At 41.1% G+C, this 22483-nt stretch overlaps 1 protein-coding gene across 1 annotated transcript in view; it reads left to right on the forward strand.

Annotated features, from left to right (window-relative positions):
• The first annotated feature begins 318 nt into the window (after positions 1–318).
• LOC135539766 (sodium- and chloride-dependent GABA transporter 2-like) overlaps positions 319–22483 on the forward strand; it is a 33185-nt gene continuing 11020 nt past the window's right edge. Inside the window, exons 1-4 of the mRNA XM_064965874.1 lie at positions 319–450; positions 13042–13250; positions 20830–20964; positions 22221–22361. Of these exons, the coding sequence (XP_064821946.1) occupies positions 386–450; positions 13042–13250; positions 20830–20964; positions 22221–22361 (550 nt within the window). The 5' untranslated portion in view covers positions 319–385. The remainder of the gene's footprint in view (positions 451–13041; positions 13251–20829; positions 20965–22220; positions 22362–22483) is intronic.

Genomic DNA, 22483 nt, shown 5'->3' on the forward strand with positions numbered 1-22483 from the left:
ATAAGGTCTACTTCACACAGTGAAAACTCACACACAGTGAAACCATGTTATGTCATCGCATAGCCTCTTCTTTGCTTCAACAGAAACCCCTACCCTGGGTAACTCGTCCCAGAATATCTCCTTTAATTAAAGATATCTCTGTTTCAACAGAGTTCCGAAACAGAAATTCCATATTGTGATTCCATATGTGTTACTTCATAGTTTTGATATCTTCACTATTATTCAACAAGAACATTTTGAAAAAAGGGGCGGATCCGTAAGAGGTTTCAACATTTAGAATAAAGGAGCATCTTACTCAGTTTTGTCTTTTCAGAGCACTCTGCCATACAGTAAGTCCACATAGGCAAATATAGTGCAACATTCAAGTCATAAAAATAGGTTGTGAATGAAGTTGAGGCATCCAGAGGAAATGCTTGAAGAATGCTGCTCAGCTACAAAGCGTGGAGAATGGTGAGCACTACAGATTTCATTATTTTCTTTGAGCTAGATGTTTTGGTAACACTTATATTACAGTGCCTTTATTACAGTGGAATTATTCCTGTAAGTACAGTGCAACAGTATTGTAATTACTCATTATTATACTGTACTTACACTGTAATGTAAAATGTAACAGATTTTCTTGACGTGACCCTCACCTGAAGGTCACTGGATGTGTGTACACTACTTTAACATAATTACTGTGTCATTAACATGTTATTTCTTAGTAAATGGCTGGTCATTTATGTGCTGTAAAATACAGTTTGGACACACCTACTGTACTCATTCAAGTGTTTTTCTTAATTTTGTACTATTTTATTCATTGTAGAATAATAGTGAAGACATCAAAACTATGAAATAGCACATATGGAATCACACTATGGGCCTTAAAGAGGCCTTGACAGAATGCTTTTATTTAAATCATATTTCATTGGCTGAAGTTTTAGATTCCATCCACAGTCATTAGGCTCCGTCCATCAAACTAGCAATTGCTGATCATGCTGATATGTTGAAATACTACATAATGTACAGCATATTTAGACTGTTGAAATCAATGGACTTATGTAATACAAAATATATATCTGTCAAACTAGATGTAACATTATCACTCTCCATTACATTTCAATAGTTTTGCAAGAACTGTACATTAGATGTATTATGCCCCCTTTTCCAATTCATTTAAGTGCTCGTATTCTGTCACTTCTCTATCCTCTATCCATTGTAAAGTCATAATGCAGAGAGTTCATTTGTTCACATTCCAAAAATCTATGGGCAGCAGGTAGCCTCGTGGTTAGAGTGTTGGGCCAGTAACCGAAAGGTTGCTGGATCGAATCCCAGAGCTAACAAGGTAAAACTCTGTACTTCTGCCCCTGAACAAGGCAGTTAACCAACTGTTCCCCAGTAGACTGTCATTGTAAATAAGAATTTGTTCTTAACTGACTTGCCTTGTTAAATAAAGGTTAAAGCAAAAGCCTGCCTGCTGCTGTCGCTTTCACAGAGCAAATCTCCTCCTCTTCCCCTCAATGGAGGAGCCACTGTTACCTTGACTCAATAGCTCTGCCACACACAGGCACATGAACACACACTCCAAACTATCCACATGGGTTAGTTCTGGGAAGGGCATTTGACAGGGAGAAACGCAGGGTCTCGGTTTGCTTCCAATGAAAGGGACCAGAACAAGTCTTCCTTAATGGAGAAGTGTACTACTACAACAGACTTCATCCTTAAAACCTCTTCAGGAACGGACAATTTTCGCCAAAAATGACAAACCCAAAACTGCCTGTAACTGAAGCAAAGATGTGCAAATTCTTGGTGCCATTTGAAAGGAAACACTTTGAAGTTTGTGGAAATGTGAACGGAATGTCGGAGAATAACACAATAGATCTGGTAAAAGATCTCAAAGACAAAAACAACCATTCTTTTGTATTTTATTTATACCATCATATTTGAAATACAAGAGAAAGGCCATGATGTATTATTCCAGCCCAGCTGCAATTTAGATGTTGGCCACTAGATGTCAGCAGTGTATGTGCAAAGTTTTAGACTGATCCAATGAACCATTACATTTCTGTTCAAAATTGTGTATCATGCTAATCGCATTAGGCTACATTAGCTCAATGTCCCGCAGGGGACCCACTGACCCTGAAGAAGTAAGGTACTCTCTCTCTCTCTCGCTTTCTAGTCTCCTCCATTTCTACCAATAAACATTTTATTTAGACTGTTTATCACTGTTTGTATTTGAAATCTAGCAGACTTGGCAGGTGGGGGCTGTGATAACACCTAGACATCTCCCTGGTTGTATAGAGAGACAGAGACAGACATGAGGCTTCAGACAGTGGTACTGTAGCGTTCTCTCTTTCTCTTTCTCTCTCGCTGTCTCTCTCTCTCTCTCTCTCTCTCTCTCTCTGCAATCAGTAGCACTTGTTATAGGCACGGAATGAAGGCCAAAGGCTGCAGGCTCAGCAGTGCCAGTGAGAGAAGCAATGTCTTCCTGTTTTGTGCAAGTCTAATAAACGTAGAATTCCTCTTATCGCTTTCTTTCGATTTGAAAGCAGAATTACTGGTTGTTGATGTAGATATTAATCTCATAATTAAAGCTACAAACCTTAAGAAAAAAAAAAAAAAAAAACAAACACGACAGTAAGCTAAAATATTAGACAGAGACGACTCAGACATGAACAATGAACCTATAAAATCTAATTTATTTATCATGCCCTTTTTACATCATGTCACAAAATGCTATACAGAAACCCTGCCTAAAACCCCAAACAGCAAGCAATGCAGATTTATCCAATGCATGGAAGAAAGGGGCTCATGTTTTGCTGTACTAGACCTTCCCTTTTTCCCTCTATTCAATTTTTCTTACCAGTTGTGGTGGTTAATTTCTTTTCTATCAAATGAGGAGGGACAAAATTGTCACACAAGTCAGAGTTGTACTTAAACTAAATCTTTATTCACTTATTTAAAAAGGCGCAAGTCAATACAACACACACATATAAAGTGAATCGATTGAGTGCTCTATTTGTCTGGTCGACAAATCACCCTCAGATGATTCGTTGAGAGCCTCGAGATAAAGGTGCAAAGGTCTTTTATAGCCAAGATACACCAACTTCAGTCCACATTACAAACAACAGATGTATGGAATGGGTCACAAGGTAAACGTTTGTATGAAAGATACTTAGAATTCACAGCAGACAGTATCTGCTGAAAACACTGTTCTCATTGTGTAGAAACCAGGGTCTGGCCCCGAGCCATCTCTCCCTGCTACCTTATAGAACAGAAACATTAACTCATGCTCTGGAATGCGGTATCGCCCAAAGATGACGTGAATCTCCTGTCAGTGTTAAATCTCCCAGAGGCCCACTTTCAGTTCACACAAACACAATAGAGTCATTACAAACCTTCTATTCTGCTGCATAAAACAACTATTTGATGGAATTACAGTATTATAACATAATCTTACAATTTTGGGAGTCCTCTCAACTTAAAAAGAAAACTACAAGATTTAAAAACATTGATTCAGATGAAAAAATGCAAACATTCTTCATAAAACAAGAAGCATAAAAGCAATAATTCATTGCATGAGTTGCTGCACGTGACCGGCTGCTATAGCACTGGCTCAGCCTCCTCCCGAGAAACTTAGCACTCCATTTCATTTCATCCTCCAACACTTATTCTAAGTATTCTAACATTTTGTCTGGGGAGGTCATGATACACAGTCACCTGCACGAATCCATGAAGAAAAACAAAAGATGCATACAGTTTGTACGATTCAAGGCTATATCTTCATAGACAGTGAAAATCGAATATTTAATGCTTAATGCAGTGCATGCAACAATGGAGTTTAATAAAATAAGCTTTAGTTATTTATCACACTCCAACCAATCTGCATGGTGGGAACAAAATATTTCTTTCCGGGAAACTAAAATTAGCATATCTTGTTGGACAAATCCAGGTCGTAACTCCTGGTTTAAGTAAAACATTATTCCGTTGGTGCCCAATGAACATGACCCAAGACAAGCATCATGATTCCACTATTTATAAGGCAATGCCTATAGATCAAATAGATTAGGATCAGTTTCACTCTCCGGATCAGTTCTCCTCTCTATTCACCAGGGCATGCTGAGAATATTGTCAACATCTTTAGTTCATAACAGCAATCAAAAACAATCAATCCATAATAAATGAATTGCTTCACTCGTATAATTATTAACATACTAAACTCAAATCAATCCTTCCGTTTCAAAAAGCATTCAGTTCAGAACAACAGTTTAGTTCAGTTTATATTTGATTCAGGAAATCCAGACAAGCATTGAATATATGATAAATTAATACTTTTACCAATTATTATAAATACTAATGTCTAAACATATGTCAAAGAGAATAACAACACATTTTATTGAAACGTGTATTTTTTCAAATTGGCTTATATTCCCCATCACACTGTCAACTTCATCACAGAGCCACAGGATCAGGAAATTAGACCTATAAACCATTGGGAGAAATCCCAACAATCCAGCAGTCCTAATCTGATGAGATTTGTATCAAAACAGAACAGAACAAACAACACAAAAATACACTCCTTCACATATCACGCAATACACTCCTACATATCACTCAAGGCGTGTAAACTTCAATCCAAAACCTCAGATGACTGTTACCTCCCCCATTTTGACACATAACTCCCAATGTGAGTAATGTGTATAAAAAAACACTACTACTGGTTAAAAATAAAACAAAATCATTTAAAATGACAAAATCTAACTAGAATCACTACCCTTAATAACTAAAGAAAATATTTGTACCCATATGGTCATAGGAAAATAGACTTAAGACAGTCTACCCTTAGTCAAAGGCAACACCCTCTCCTTCTTCACTTTGGTCCAAATCACAAATATGGCTAAGAACTATAAATGTCATCATAATTATTAATATTACAAATGCCCATCAAATCAGTATTACAAATGACCTTAAGTATCATTATCCAAATTGCTTTCCAATGAGGGTGATCAAACCACACTGGAAAGTCATGACAGAGGTCAGAGGTCATACAAACCCTTCCAATAAGTGTTTCTTACTATATTAGACTAATTAATAAAAACAGTCAAGCATTTCATACATTTCGTGTCCCAGGTTTCCAGTAAGTTTCCAGTGCATGTCTTATAAAATAATTCACGTGTTCAATTAAAACTCAGAAAATAAAAACTTCATGAAATTCCATGTGTGTGTGGTCCCCTTTAAGATACCTTAGCAAGAGACAAATGGAAAACTCACAATGAATCAAATATAGTATTTTAAAAACACCAACAAATAGTCATATGAAGTGTGTTGTGTGTGTGTATTTGAAAATCTCAAGGTAAAAACAAACAAAAATGTCCAGGCCTTAATTAATTTGGTAGTTTACAGCCTCAATTTCACTCACTGCTCTCCCTCTCACTGCTCTCCCTAGTCCTTAGATCGCTGCTCCTCACAATTAACAGGAAGAGTAGGCTCAGGTCTGACTCCTGACTCTGCTACTCTCTCCCTGAGCCCTCCCCCAATAAATATTTGGGGGTGACTTTCGGGTTTCACTCTGCGCCGCTGTGTCTTTCTTTTCGACTCCATTCGCCTATAGCCCTCATCGCATCTCATTTCTTCCCACGTCGTATACTCCAAGCCTCTGCTGTCCATAACGTCCTCCCTTCGCTGCTGCCTGTTAACAAGCTGCTCGGTCCGAGTGTGGTGGGTGATTCTGTAACGGCGTTCTTCGTTTGTCGAAAGAGAGTCGGACCAAAATGCAGCGTGTTGGTTACTCATGTTTTTAATGAAACAATCGCGGTACATGAAATAACTGAATACAAATACAAAAAACAACAAAACGGAACGTGAAACCTAATTACAGCCTATCTGGTGAAACTACACAGAGACAGGAACAATCACCCACGAAATACAAAGTGAAACCCAGGCTACCTATATACGGTTCCCAATCAGACGAGAATCACCTGACTCTGATTGAGAACCGCCTCAGGCAGCCAAACCTATGCAACACCCCTACTCAGCCGCAAATCCCAATACCAACAAAAACCCCAATACGAAATACAACATAAACCCATGTCACACCCTGGCCTGACCAACAAATAAACTAAAACACAAAAATACTAAGACCAAGGCGTGACACTTCCTACTTATGAAATGTCCAAGACCTTAAAAGTAACATGTAATGCGCCAAATTGATCAAATACATCAGTCAATCCATAATATATATTTTTTAAACATTTAGGTGGGCACAATACTACAGCGATTTACTACCCACAACTTCAGATGATTGCAGTTGTATCCTGCAATAAGTAATACCCATGTTTAGATTTCAATTATGATCATGGTCATAGCTCTATCGCAATTACCTATCCGCTATTATCAGAATTCATGAGATGTAAGTAACTGTCCCTTATTTAAATCAGTTATTTAAATACAACTCAATGTAATGAGTGTGCTGAGAGTCAGGAAGCAAGTTCAGTGAGTGAGTGTTTTAATAAATTAAAGAAACAATGAACACGAAACACAAACAAAGCAACACATGAAAACAGAGTCAATAACACATGAGGAAAAACCAAGGGGAGTGACAGATATAAGGAAGATAATCAAGGAGGTGATGGAGTCCAGGTGAGTGTCATGAGGCGCAGGTACGTGAGACGATGGTGACAGGTGTGCAGGATAATCAGCAGCTTGATGACCTAGAGGCCAAATAGGGAGTATACGTGACATTCCATTCTCAATATGTTATTCCAGCAGACAATTTAGGCAACAGACAACGTATTACAACAAAATCACCTCACTAGTTATGTTGAATAAAATAGCCTTTCAATTTGAACTAAGCAAGTTGCTAAAATGTTCAGTTTATGTCTTAAACAAACACTGGCAGTAGTATCTGTCCAGACAAAACATGTCAATACTTGAAATACAATCAGAAACCCATTTTTTTGTCAATATCATTTGTCAATGCTATTGATGAAATGACGAATAAATCCTGCAAATAACCCATTTACAATGGTTTGTAGTCTTAACATCTGGCTCATAATAACGACACAATTCCCAGAAAATAGTCTTAATGAATGGTCCAAGCTTTCTCCGCAGAGATTCTCACAAGCGCGAAATGAATAGATTTGCAGTCAATGAGTTAAATTAACATTCATTGACTAGGAAACAGATCTTGCACTTTTTAATAGAAGCTGATTGTTTTCTCATGCAACATATTTCAATTACTTTACTACATCACGTTAACTTCTTGAAACTCCCCATCCCGGATCCGGGATCGTGACTAAAGCCTCAGGCTCATTAGCATAACGCAACGTTAACGATTTCTGAAAATCGCAAATAAAATGAAAATAATGCGCCTGCTCTCAAGCTTAGCCTTTTCTTAACAACACTGTCATCTCAGATTTTCAAAATATGCTTTTGAACCATAGCAATTGACTAATTTGTGTAAGAGTATGCTAAGCTAGCTTAGCATTTTGAGTAGCATTTAGCATGCAACATTTTCACAAAAACCAGATAACCGAATAAATAAAATCATTTACCTTTGAAGAGCTTCGGATGTTTTCAATGAGGAGACTCTCAGTTACATACCAAAGGCACAGTTTTTCCTGAAAGCGTCTGTGTGTAGGAGAAATCGCTCCGTTTTGTACATCACATTTGGCTACCGAAACGAACCGAAAATTCAGTCACCTACAACGCCAAACTTTTTCCGAATTAACTCCATGATATCGACCGAAACATGGCAAACGTTGTTTGGAATCAATCCTCAAGGTGTTTTTTCACATATCTCTTCATTGATATATCGTTCGTGGAAGCCTGCATTCTTCTATAAATTCCATGGAAAAATACTTGCAGCTGACTTTTGCGCACCAATTTCGGCGCAGGACACCGGGCGGACACCTGGTAAATGTGGTCTCTTATGGTCAATCTTCCAATGATATGCATACAAATACGTCACAATGCTGCAGACACCTTGGGGAAACGACAGAAAGGGCAGACTTACTCCTCTCGCATTCACAGCCATATAAGGAGACAATGGAAAACAGAGCCTCAAAAATCCTGCTCATTTCCTGGATGCCGTCTCATCTTGGATTTGCCTGAAGCTCACGTTCTAGGGCACGCACAGAAAATATCTTTGCAGTTCTGGAAACGTCAGAGTGTTTTCTTTCCAAAGCTACCAATTATATGCATAGTCGAGCATCTTTTTGTGACAAAATATCTTGTTTAAAACGGAAACGTTTTTCATCCAAAAATGAAATTGCGCCCCTAGAGTTTCAACAGGTTAATCCCGCAATGATAATTAGTTTGATGGATAGCCTAGGCTTTGTACGACATTATAAGTTACGTTGAGATTCCATCTTAATTCGCTCTAACTTTATGGAAAAAGGTTTATTCAACTCAAAACCTATGTACATCTACGTATGGGTTGTTTAAGATGGGGCTACAGGTTCCCAACTGGGAACACCCCCCCCCCCCTTCAGCCCAAACGGTGGCGCAGGGAAAGCAAAAATATTCTTAAAAATATTTAACCTCCACACATTAACAAGTCCAATAGCTTAAATGAAAGATAAACACCTTGTTCATCTACCCAGCATGTCAGAATTTTAAAATGTTTTACAGCGAAAACATAGCACATATTTATGTTAAACCACCACTAGGAAAACATACAATATGTAGCCACATGGCTATGCAAAATAGCACAATCACAAACACAGGATTAAAAGAAAAATAATTCACTAACCTTTTGAAAATCTTCATCAGATGACAGTAATAGCACATGTTACACAGTACATTTATGTTTTTTTCAATAATATGCAATTTATATCCATAAATCTCCATTTACATTGAGCCATGTTCAAAAAATGCAGCAGAAATGACCGGAGGAATTATAAATATCTCCGGCAGCTAACGCCAGATAACAGCAATAAACATCATAAACTTTGACTAAATATACATGTTCTACATATATTTAGAAAGATACACTTCTTCTTAATGCAAACGCTGTGTTACATTTATTTTTAACGTTACAGAATTCGTTCACTATTCAATAATCTGAGACGGCGCTCAGCCATTAGCATTATTTCTCTACTATGTTGGATTCGACAAAAATACAATTTTATAACATAAATATTCCCTTACCTTTGATGGTCTTCGACAAGAATGTCGTGGAAGGAGTTATACTTACCTAATATAACGTTTGGTTGTTGTTGGTGTGTCTTTGTATTAGCAAAAGCTAACATCTTCAGGTGAATTACCCCAAAAAGGACTTCTGATCACAAAAATTGCGCATCAAAACTTCAAATTTACATATTATATGTCGACTAAACTGGTCAAACTAAGTGCAGAATCAAGCTTTAGGATGTTTTTAACGTACAAAACAATTGGCGATTAAATCAAACATAACGAACTCTCTTCAGGCAAGCTGGAAAAAAAGACCCTTTTCACAGAGCGCGCACCTGAAAACTCGTGACACCTCAGTATTTTGCCCTCCAAGCAGTCAAAGCTCGTGCTATTTTCTCCGTTCCACGTCTCATTGAAAGACGAGAGCGCGCTGAAGAAATAGAAACTGTTCCCAGATCCGTAGCTGGTTGGGAAGGGTGGGGGCGATGACGTCAAAGTTGGAGCAACTTTCTTAGGAGAGAGAGAGAGTTTGGGAGAATGGCTGCCCTGTGAGTTCTGCTTTACATACAGACATAATTTGAACGGTTTTAGAAACTTTAGAGTGTTTTCTATTCAATAATAATTATTATATGCATATATTAGCAATCTTTAACAGTTTTTTTAAAGTTTACTTTGGGCACACAATTCATCCAAAGGGGGCAGTATCTCCCTTAGCCCCGTCTCATTATATTCCCAGTATTACTTTATCAATCTCTAGTAATAGATGATACACACATACAATTCATCATATTTTCATATCTTCACAAAATGCATATGAAATGTAAGAATTTCTTAGGTACTCACATCAATCATTCCATTTGTGTTTTCAAGGACTCTGCACAACCACGAAGCAGCTCTCCAAACAAACTCCAAACTTTTGTTACCCGGACAATGACCGGCCCGTCATAGGTTCTTCAACTGTTCTCTAACCTCTCAGAAACCACTGCAAAGTCTAGCCTCCAAGAAACTAGATTTGCTGCTAACGTCCCTCTTTCAATGGCACCCAGAGATATTCTATGATGGGCAGTGATGGACGGAACAACAAAATAACAATATATCAACTCTTATTAACCAAATTTCAATCATCTTATAATGCAAATGTATTTATCTTATTTATACACACACAATTCTCATAACAAATTCACACAATGCTATTCCCAAACATGCATAATCAATTAGTTTTTAACTTGCAGGAATATTTTCTCATTTCTATGTCATGGTTAGTTCCTAGGATAATGCAACTCATACATTTTACATCTTTCAATACTTCTAAAATGGGGTACAGGTTTAAAACAATTACAGGTGTACATTACTAACTTATACTATATCATAAATGGTCTTACCTAGTTCACACAGATTCTAGTTTTCATCCAGTTCACACAGATTCTGGATGTTTTAACATTACCTTTGGTGGTTAATTTCTTTTCTATCAAATGAGGAGAGACAAACTTATCACACAAGTCAGCATTATACTGAAACTAAATCTTTATTCACTTCAGCAAGTAAATACAACACACACGTATAACGTGAATCGATTGAGTGCTCTACAATAATGATGGCTGGTCGACGAATCAACCTCAGATGATTTGTTGAGAGCCTCGAGACAAAGTTACAAAGGTTTTTTATAGCCAAGATACACCCCCTTCAGTCTACATTACAAGCAACAGATGTATGGAAAGGGTCACAAGGTTAAGATTTGTATGAAAGATACTTATACTTAGCAGCAGACCGTATCTGCTGTAAAAACTATTCTCAACATCTTCTACTCACGAGACCAAGCCCCGAGCCATCTCTCCCTGGTACCTTATTGAACAGAAACATTAACTAATGCTCTTGAAGGCGGTATCACCCAAAGATATTGTGAATCTCCTGTCAGTGTTAAATCTCCCAGAGGCCCCCTTTCAGTTCATGCCGACACAGTAGAGTTATGACAACCTTCTATTCTGTTGTATAAAACAACCATTTCATGCAATTACAGTATAATAACCTAATCTTGCAATTTTGCTCTCACACAGGTCACATTTAGCTGGTCATATGTACTGTAGCTGTTCATATGTAGAAGGTCATATGTAGCTGGTCATATGTAGCTGATCATATTTAGGTATGCAAATGTAGCTGGTCATATGTAGGTGTGCCTATGTACCTAGTCATATGTAGCTGGTCATATGTCATATGTCATATGTAGCTGTTCATACAGTGGCTTGCGAAAGTATTCACCCCCCTTGGCATTTTTCCTATTTTGTTGCCTTACAACCTGGAATTAAAATAGATTTTTGGGGGGGGTGTATCATTTGATTTACACAACATACCTACCACTTTGAAGAAACAAAATATTTTTTATTGTAAAACAAACAACAAATAAGACAGAAAAACAGAAACCTTGAGCGTGCATAACTATTCACCATCCCAAAGTACTTTGTAGAGCCATCTCTTGCAGCAATTACAGCTGCAAGTATCTTGGGGTATGTCTCTATAAGCTTGGCACATCTAGCCTCTGGGATTTTTGCCCATTCTTCAAGGCAAAGCTTCTCCAGCTCCTTCAAGTTGGATGGGTTCCACTGGGTACAGCAATCTTTAAGTCGTACCACAGATTCTCCATTGGATTGAGGTCTGAGCTTTAACTAGGCCATTCCAATACATTTAATGTTTCCCCTTTAAACACTTGAGTGGTGCTTTAGCAGTGTGCTTAGAGTAATTGTCATGCTGGAAGATTGAACCTCCGTCCCAGTCTCAAATCTCTGGAATTCTGAAACAGGTTTCCCTCAAGAATTTCCCTGTATTTAGTGCCATCCATCATTCCTTCAATTCTGACCAGTTTTACCAGTCCCTGCTGATGAATAACATCCCCACAGCATGATGCTGCCACCACCATGCTTCACTGTGGGGATGGTGTTCTCGGGGTGATGATAGGTGTTCGGTTTGCACCAGACATAGCGTTTTCCTTGATAGCCAAAAAGGTACATTTTTGTCTCATCTGACCAGAGTACCTTCTCCCATATGAGTCTCCCACATGCCTTTTGGCAAACAAAAAATGTGTTTGATTCTTGTTTTCTTTAAGCAACAGCTTTTTTCTGGCCACTCTTCCGTAAAGCCCAGCTCTGTGGAGTGTACGGCTTAAAGTGGTCCCATGGAGAGATAATTCAATCTCCGCTGTGGAGCTTTGCAGCTCCTTCAGGGTTATCTTTGGTTTCTTTGTTGCCTCTCTGATTAATGCCCTCCTTGCCTGGTCTGTGAGTTCTGGTGGGCGGCCCTTTCTTGGCAGTCTTGTTGTGGTGCCATGTTCACCTATTTTTAATAATGGATTTAATGGTGCTACGTGGGATGTTCAAAGTTTTGGATATTTTTTTATAACCCAGTCCTGGTCTGTACTTCTCCACAACTTTGTCCCTGACCTTTTTGGAGAGCTCCTTGGTCTTCATGGTGCTGCTTGCTTGGTGGCACCCCTAGCTTTGTGGTGTTGCAGAATCTAGGGCCTTTCAGAACAGGTGTATATATACTGAGATCATGTGACAAATCATGTGACAATTAGATTGCACACAAATGGACTTTATTTAACTAATATGTGACTTCTGAAGGTAATTGGTTGCACCAGATCTTATTAACGGGCTTCATAGCAAAGGGTGTGATTTTTTTAAAATTTCCCTTCACCAATTTGGACTATTTTGTGTATGTCTATTACATGAAATCCAAATAAAAACAATTTAAAACAGGTTGTAAATGCAAGAAAAAACGCCAAGGAGAGTGAATACTTTTGCAAGGCACTGTATGTAGCAGGTCATACAGTATGTAGCTGTTATCTGTGTGTTCTTATACTGTCTTCATAACACACAGACTATGCTAGATTAACGCGTGTTCACTGCATAAAACCAACTTTGTATTTGTCTTCCTCAGTGTTATGGAAAAGCATAATGATCCCAATTTGAGGTTCAATATGCTTTCCCAGCAGGAGGTGGGTCTGGTCCAGCCTGTCCCTGTGCCAAGCACCCAGACCAGGGGACAGTGGTCAAGCAAGCTGGAGTTCCTCCTGGCTGTGGCCGGACAGATCATAGGCTTGGGGAATGTATGGAGGTTCCCATATCTGTGCTACAAAAATGGAGGAGGTGAGTCTCACATCACATCTTTACATGGTCATACAATTAAGCTCACATTAAATGTATGGCAAGGTGAGCCTTTGTCTTTTACATTATCAATGCAAAAGAGCTAGTCACCTCATTTAACCTCATTGTGGTGGAGACAGTACAGAGTTGTTCTTTTCATATCTTAGGCTAATATTGAAATCACACAATTGGAAGACGGTAATGGAATAATCATTCAAATATGTGCAATCATGGCCTGATATAAACATGTCAGTGGTTGCTATAATATTATAGGGATATTTACACACTAGGGCTAGATGTTATCAGGCAGGCACTATAATAAAAACAACAGTGCATGCCTTGGTGCACAAAAGGCACCAAAACCTTCTAGGTGCTTCCAGAATCTCTATACTGATATGCACATCACTACTGTACAACATTTTGTTACGCTCTGATAGAAATATTCTATGGAGAAAACATGTCTCTCTGACATGTAGAATTAGGAATCAGGTCGACTCTATTCATGGCCTTTCTATCTGCAATGTTCAATGATGTTAGGCTACTGAACGTGTCCCAGATACCCCACAAGAATATCCCTAACACTTACATGCCAAATGGACACACAACACTTCGGGTGGTAGCTAAGTCCGTTGGCCACACAAACAAATATTTGCGTTCCTGTGGTTAAACTCAAATATAATAATTGATTAAAAAAATGTATTTTTCAATACATTTCTTTTTTAAATGATCATCTTTGTAAATTATATCATAAATAGGACTGGTGGAGTTATGTCACACATGCAGCTAACACAGACATGTGGAACTGTCTACTCTACTCAAAATTACAAGTAATTGCAGCATTACCAAGAGGCAAGTGGAAGGGGCATAAAGTAAGGAACTTGTCTGTCGGCCCTGCCTTAAAGACCAAAATTGGTTAAAGAAAATTGTGATAAATGAAAATATATACCTGTTTCATTTAAGGACCAGAAAATTGACAGCTGTGCCATATAAATTGCAAAATAGTTGGGAAGAGATTTTGATGTACCTATTCCAAGGCACATGGTTTATGAAATGACACGCATAATGACACCGGATTCAAAACTTCTAATTTCTCAATTGAAATTATTATTCAAAATTATCGCAATGAATAGAATGTTATATATATATATTTATGGGGGATGCAATCTTCTCAGCTCTGCAGATTTTGCTGCGAGGAGGCAGTCATCCGATCATTTATTTTGGTACTGTCCAGATGTAGCTCTTTTTTGGTAACAGGTTCAAGAATGGCAGAAGAATTGCAACATTTACCTAGATCTAACGCTGCAGATAACTATACTCGGGGATTTGAAAAGTCATAGTCAAGATAACAAATGTAAAACATATGGGGTCTATAAAATGTATATAGGTTCAGAACTTTTGTGATATAGCACAGTTACAAATGTATGGCAAATATAAACATCTGAAATAGAGGAAGGCCAGGACTAAAAACAAACAAAATATAACTATTGTAAAATAGATTATGTCTGTAAAATGTATTAGCTGGAAATAGAAGCCTAAGTGTCATTGTTTTTTCATTTACTCCAATTGTGGGAGGGGTGGTAGGGTTTGTCAGGGTAGGTTACTTGTTCCTTGTCAATCATTGGCTTATTGGTGAAATCAGCAATCAGACAATATCTTCTTTAAGTAAATAGATCAAACCAAACCTTTATTAATGCAATTGCAGACAGAAGTTGACAACGGAAACATAGCAGGCATGTTTCAGAGTAAGTTCTGCAAAATAAAAAGGTAAAAGTTGCTTTAATTTGTTTGCAGTCAACCCCAAGTGATGCAACTGCCTACGTCAACACCTTCTACTCACGAGACCAAGCCCATGCATGTACAGTTTACAAACTTGCAGGATAAACAGTAGTCCAGTGTTTTCTAAGGGCTCAGCAGTAATTTTCCATTCCCGTGTGGCTTATAGTGGTATGTCTGACTTGTCTCATCTCTTTTACTCCCCTGCAGGCTTCTGTGTCTATGATTCTCTTTTTGTCATGCATAGGTGTAATAGGTGGCAGGGAAGTCAGGTGCAGGAGAGTCAAATAGAGTGTAAAATGGAGTCTTTTAATAAAGTTCACGGAGTATGCTCCATAACACTAAATGTACGTAAACAAACAAACATGGGTACGAGGACCCGACGCGCACATATACAACATCACACTACACTGACAATAAAACAATCTCTGACAAAGACATGAGGGGAAACAGAGGGTAATGAATGGGATTGAAAACAGGTGTGTGGGAAGACAAGACAAAACCAATGGAAAATGAAAAAAGGATCAATGATGGCTAGAAGACCGGTGACGTCGAAAGCCGAGCACCGCCCGAACAAGGCAACTTCGTCAGAAGTCGTGACAGTACGCCGGAACTCCATCGATGTCTAGAGGAGGCGGCGGAACATTACGCACTTCAGCCTCCTGGAGCGGGCCAGCCACCATCGGCCTGTGGAGAGACACATGGAACGAGGGGTTAATACAGTAATGAGTGGGTAGTTGTAACCTATAACATACCTCGTTCACTCTCCTCAGGACTTTAAACGGCCCCACAAACCGCGGACCCAGCTTCCGGCAGAGCAGGCGAAGGGGCAGGTTTCGGGTCGAGAGCCAGACCCTGTCCCCTGGTGTGAACACTGGGGCCTCACTGCGGCGACGGTCTGCGCCAATTTTCTGGCGCCTTATGGCACGCTGAAGGTGGACGTGGGCTGCCTCCCAGGTTTCCTCAGCGTGCCGAAACCAATTGTCCACCGCAGGGGCCTCGGTCTGGCTCTGATGCCAAGGAGCCAGAACCGGCTGATACCATAATACACATTGAAAGGGAGTAAGGTTAGTGGAGGAGTGACGTAGCGAGTTCTGAGCCATCTCTGCCCAGGGCACGAACATCGCCCACTCCCCCGGCCGATCCTGGCAATAAGACCGCAGAAACCTACCAACATCCTGGTTAACTCTCTCCACCTACCCATTACTCTCGGGGTGAAAACCTGAGGTAAGACTAACCGAGATCCCCAGACGCTCCATGAACGCCTTCCAGACCCTTGATGTGAACTGGGGACCCCGATCAGACACTATATCCTCAGGCACCCCATAGTGCCGGAAAACATGTGTAAACAGGGCCTCTGCAGTTTGTAAGGCCGTAGGGAGACCGGGCAAAGGGAGGAGATGACAGGACTTTGAAAACCGATCCACAACGATCAGGATCGTGGTGTAACCCTGTGAAGGTGGAAGATCAGTCAAAAAAATCCACCGACAGGTGCGACCACGGCCGTTGAGGAACGGGTAGAGGTTGTAGCTTACCTCTAGGCAGGTGTCTAGGAGGTGTCTAGGAGGTCTTGCAGGTGTCTAGGAGGTCTTGCACTGGGCGCACACCGAGCAGGAAGAAACATAAATCCTCCTTAGCTAAAGTGGGCCACCAGTATCTCCCTTCAAGACAGCTCATCGTCCGACCTATCCCAGGATGACCAGAGGAGGGTGACGTGTGAGCCCAATATATCAATCGTACAGACGACCAGCTGGACACTCAGGGGGAGAAGGCTCTGCACGTTACGCCCGCTCAATGTCCGCGTCCAGCTCCCACACTACAGGCGCCACCAGACACGAAGCTGGGAGTATGGGAGTGGGATCCATGGACCGCTCCTCTGTGTCATACAGCCGAGACAATGCGTCTGCCTTAATGTTCTGGGAGCCTGGTCTGTAAGAAAGAGTAAACACAAAACGAGTGAAAAACATGGCCCACCTTGCCTGGCGAGGATTCAATCTCTTCGCCTGCCGGATGTACTCCAGATTGCGGTGGTCAGTCCAGATGAGAAAAGGGTGTTTAGCTCCCTCAAGCCAATGCCTCCACACCTTCAAAGCTTCTACGACAGCTAACAGCTCTCGGTTCCCCACATCATAGTTTCGCTCCGCCGGTCTGAGCTTCTTCGAAAAGAAAGCACAGGGGCGAAGCTTCAGTGGCGTACCCGAACGCTGCGAGAGCACTGCTCCTATCCCAGCTTCGGATGCGTCCACCTCCACTATGAATGGCAAAGAGGGATCCGGATGAGCCAGCACAGGCACCGAGGTAAACAGAGTCTTCAGGTGCTCAAAAGCCCTGTTCGCCTCAGCCGACCACTGCAAGCGCACCGGGCCCCCCTTTAGCAGTGAGGTAATGGGAGCTGCCACCTGACCAAAAACCCGGATAAACCTCCGGTAGTAATTGGAAAACCCCAAAAAACGCTGCAACTCCTTTACCGTGGTTGGAGTCGGCCAATTACGCATGGCTGTAATGCAGTCGCTCTCCATCTCCACTCCTGAAGTGGAAATCCGATGCCCTAGGAAGGAGATGGATTGATGGAAAAACAAGCATTTCTCAGCCTTGACATATAGATCATGCTCCAACAAGCGACCAAGCACCCTGTGCACCAGGGACACATGCTCGGCGCGTGTAGCAGAATATATCAGAATATCATCGATATACACCACTACACCCTGCCCGTGCAGGTCCCTGAAGATCTCATCTAGAAATGATTGGAAAACTGATGGAGCATTCATCAACCCATATGGCATGACAAGGTACTCATAATGACCTGAGGTGGTGCTAAATGCCGTCTTCCACTCATCACCCTTCTTAATACGCACCAGATTGTACGCACTCCTGAGATCCAATTTTGTGAAAAAACGTGCCCCGTGCATTAACTCAATAATCGTATTGATCAGAGGTAGCGGGTAACTATATTTCACTGTGATTTTATTAAGACCTCGATAATCAACGCACGGGCGTAAACCGCCATCCTTTTTTTTTACAAAAAAGAAACTCGAAGAGACGGGTGAAATGGATGGATGAATGAACCCCTGATGCAGGGATTCAGAGACATATGTCTCCATAGCCTCCGTCTCCGCTTGCGACAGGGATACACGTGACTCTTGGGATATGCAGCGTCTACCAGGAGATCTATCCCCCTGTCGATGGGGTGGTAATTGAGTCGCCTTCTTTTTACAGAAGGCGAGAGCCAAATCGGTATATTCGGGGGGAATGCGCACGGTGGAGACCTGGTCTAGACTTTCCACCGTAGTAGCACCAACGGAAACCCCTAAACACCTACCTGAGCATTCTCGCGACCACCCTGTGAGAGCCCTCTGTGGCCAAGAAACAGTGGGGTTATGACAAACTAACCAGGGTAGGCCTAGCACCACAGAATACGCAGGAGAATCAGTAAGGAAAAGACTAATCTTCTCCTTGTGACCCTCCTGCGTTATCATACACAAAGGTGCGGTTACCTCCCTGATAAACCCTGACCCTAATGGTCGACTATCTAAGGCATGAATAGGGAAACGCATATCCACAGGAACAATAGGGATCCCTAAACTATGAGCTAGACTTTTATTAATGAAATTCCCAGCTGCACCTGAATCTACTAGCGCCTTATACTGGGAATGCAGTGAAAAATCAGGAAAAGAGACAGAGACAAACATTAGTGCAGCAGAGGGCTCTGGATGAGAATGGTGCCTACTCACCTGGGGTGACGCCAGAATGCCCTGCCTGCCCTGCCTGCCCTCTCTATTCCCAGAGGAACCAACCCGGCACCGACCTGCAGTGTGCCCTCTGCAACCTTGAATGGTGCTCGAGCGGGAACCCCCTCCGGTCTTCCTGCGCACCATCCCTCCCAATTCCATAGGTTCGGGAGGATGGAACAACCAGACCCCGATCTAGATGTCCACGAGTAGCCAGCATGTTGTCCAGCTTGATGGACATGTCCACCAGCTGGTCGAAAGTGAGGGTGGTGTCTCTACAGGCCAGCCCCCGACGGACGTCCTCGCGTAGACTACAACCGTAATGGTCGATCAGGGCCCTGTCGCTCCATCCAGCCCCGGCAGCCAAGGTCCTAAACTCCAAAGGAAAATCCTGTACACTCCTCGTCTCCTGCCTCAGATGATAGATGAGCTCACCCGCTGCTTTGCCTTCAGGTGGATGGTCGAATACTATCCGGAATTGGCGGGTGAACTCCTCAAAATGGTCCAACGCCGCATCCTCCCTTCTACACACAGCGCTGGCCCATTCCAGGGCTTTCCCGGTGAGGCATGAGACGAGGGCGTAACTCTTCTCACGGTCAGATGGTACTGGGGAGACCGTGGCTAGATATAAGTTCAGCTTAAGGAGGAAACCCTGGCAGCCGGCAGTATCTCCGTTGTATCCCGTAGGTAGGGATAAATGGATCTTTGATTCCGGAGAGGAAAAAACGTTCACGGGAGATTCCGGTTGTGGTGGTAGTGGCGCTGGAGAAACTCCCTGTCTCTCCCAGCGATCCATTTTCTGGACAATGTGATCCATGACGGAGCTGATAACGTCAAGCTCCCTCGCCTGTTCCTGAACGCGTTCCTCCAGCTCCATGGGCATAGTGTCCTCTCCTGCTGACTTCATATATTTGGTCAGAGATTCTGTCATGCATAGGTGTAATAGGTGGCAGGGAAGTCAGGCACAGGAGAGTCAAATAGAGTGTAAGATGGAGTCTTTTAATAAAGTTCACGGAGTATGCTCCATAACACTAAATGTACGTAAACAAACAAACATGGGTACGAGGACCCGACGCGCACCTATACAACATCACACTACACAACATCACACTACACTGACAATAAAACAATCTCTGACAAAGAAATGAGGGGAAACAGAGGGTTAAATACACAACAGGTAATGAATGGGATTGAAAACAGGTGTGTGGGAAGACAAGGCAAAACCAATGGAAAATGAAAAAAGGATCAATGATGGCTAGAAGACCGGTGACGTCGAACGCCGAGCACCGCCCGAACAAGGAGAGGCAACGACTTCGGCAGAAGTCGTGACACTTTTAGCCTTGAGGCGCTTTCTCACAGACACCTTGTTTTGACTGCAATAACTCACACATCTCTCAGATCGTTTCTTATAAGAGGCAGAGGCCAGAAAATAACTGTGGAACAGTATTAACCTTATAATGCATATATTGCTAATCTGTGGTCCAGGACCCTATGAATATAGTGGGGGAGGGTCTTACAGCCCTTCCCCCTCTATTAATACAACATAAGCATAATCAATTATTATAATACATCAATCATTTGGTGCAACCCCTATCTTGACCCCAAGGTGAACCTCATCAGGTTTGTGGGGAAAAATAAATGATAAAGATATTCTAAATAATATGTATATTTATATATGTATGTGTATTTGTATTTAAGTATATGTATGTGTATATGTATGCATGTTTATGTATATATATGTGGATATGTGTATGTATATAAATATATATATTTACCCCAAAAATATATGGGGAATTAGAAATGATGCAGACAATTACATTGATGGAAGCGACAATCTATCCGGAATATTAAAGCCGATCCACCCCCCACCCAAAACAATATATATAAATAAAAAATAATTGCGTTCTCTTCTCTGGACAGTAGAGATGTACTCAAACCTGAAGAGTGTGTGTGTGTGTGTGTGTGTGTGTGTGTGTGTGTGTGTGTGTGTGTGTGTGTGTGTGTAATCACATGATGTGAAACATTAAGTTATGGTCTTGGGCCATATGTTGAATTGTGGTTTAACTTGTGTTGTTCATAAGGGGTGTTCTTCATCCCTTATGTGCTCTTTCTGTTCACCTGTGGCATTCCACTCTTTCTCCTGGAGACCTCCTTGGGCCAGTACACCACGCAGGGCAGCATCACCTGCTGGAGGAAGATCTGCCCCCTGTTTGAAGGTAAATATCAGAGCTCATTTTTTATAAGCGTCATTGAGTAAGAATGCTGATCGAGAATCAGGCCCACTCTGTCCATATAAGCTTACTCATTATGATCTAAAAGGCTAATATGAACCTAGATCAGCCATCCTAGGGATGGCAGGTAACCTAGTGGTTAGAGCATTGGGCCAGTAAACGAAAGGTTGCTAGAACTAATCCCCGAGCTGACAAGGTAAATATCTGTCGTTCTGCCCCTGAACAAGGCAGTTATTAACCCAGTGTTCCGAGGCCATCATAGTAATTCATTTTTTTCTTAACTGACTTGCCTAGTTAAATAAAAAAAATCCTACTGGTATGCTATATAAATGTGGCCACGGGGTCTTGTTGTACGTATTGCATCCATTTTAGGAATTAAATTGTCAGTGTTTGTCTGACAATTGATAGCATTTACTTCCTAATGTAAATGCCATATTGGGGAAATAGACATGAAAGCCTTTCTTCCTTCTAGCTATCAGGTTATAGCCTTCAGAAAAGTAAAAATTTGATAGTACTGTAAACTGTTCCAAAAGAAAATATAACATTCAGAGGGACATGAGACCAAACTTCGTCTGTTTTTTGTATTCGTACTCAGGAAAACTCCTAGCTGCAATATCAAAACTTGAGAAAGTAGCATTGTAATCCAAAGCAATGTCAATATGATTTAAATTGGTATTCAGCACATAGACTCAAGGTTTCTGTCTGGAGTCTTTGTCAAGAATGTGCTGGTTGAGGGTGACATATTGGGCCAGACAATTAGCCATAATAGGTACAATATATGCACAGTACATGCAGGCTTTTCCTTCTGTAAATGATATTGCACTGTTGCATTTGTAAAAGACAATCCACCATGATTTTAATCACATTGCTTCACCAGTTTGAAACAATATAAGGACACATTTTAGATTGCTTGGGGGGGATGACCGGTCTGTTTCTGACCTGATTTCACTTCAAAAATGAAAAAGGGATTAAAGTAACAAGACATTTCATTCAAGTTATTGGATGAAGCTGGGATTAAACATCAACAGATTTACTCAGGCTCACACCAATTTATGAGCTATTACATGATAGAGTAAGTGGCAGTCCTTAATGTGACATGACACATGCATTCAGGACACTTGTCTTGTGTTCAAACATTCACAAATGTCTGTCTTGTTGGAATGGCACCATCATTCATTAATCATGGTTGATGGCATTGAAAGGAGTCTCCATGTTTGTCTGTAAAATCTCTTTCTCCTCAGGACTGGGTTATGGTAGTCAGGTGGTGGTTCTATATTCCAGCATCTATTACATCATCATTCTAGCCTGGGCCTTCTTCTACCTCTTCTCCTCATTCAGCTCTGAGCTCCCCTGGGCCAGTTGTAGAAACAGCTGGAACACAGGTATGTATATCAGTGTAGCCTGAGTGCCAGTCTGCTTGTGCTGTCATACCAACTGCCTGTCATTCATTGTCATAGCAAACCTGTTTGGATTGACAAGGATAGCAATGGAGTTGGCATTGCAT

Source organism: Oncorhynchus masou, chromosome 5 (assembly GCF_036934945.1).
Source record: "Oncorhynchus masou masou isolate Uvic2021 chromosome 5, UVic_Omas_1.1, whole genome shotgun sequence".
Taxonomy (NCBI): Eukaryota; Metazoa; Chordata; class Actinopteri; order Salmoniformes; family Salmonidae; genus Oncorhynchus; species Oncorhynchus masou.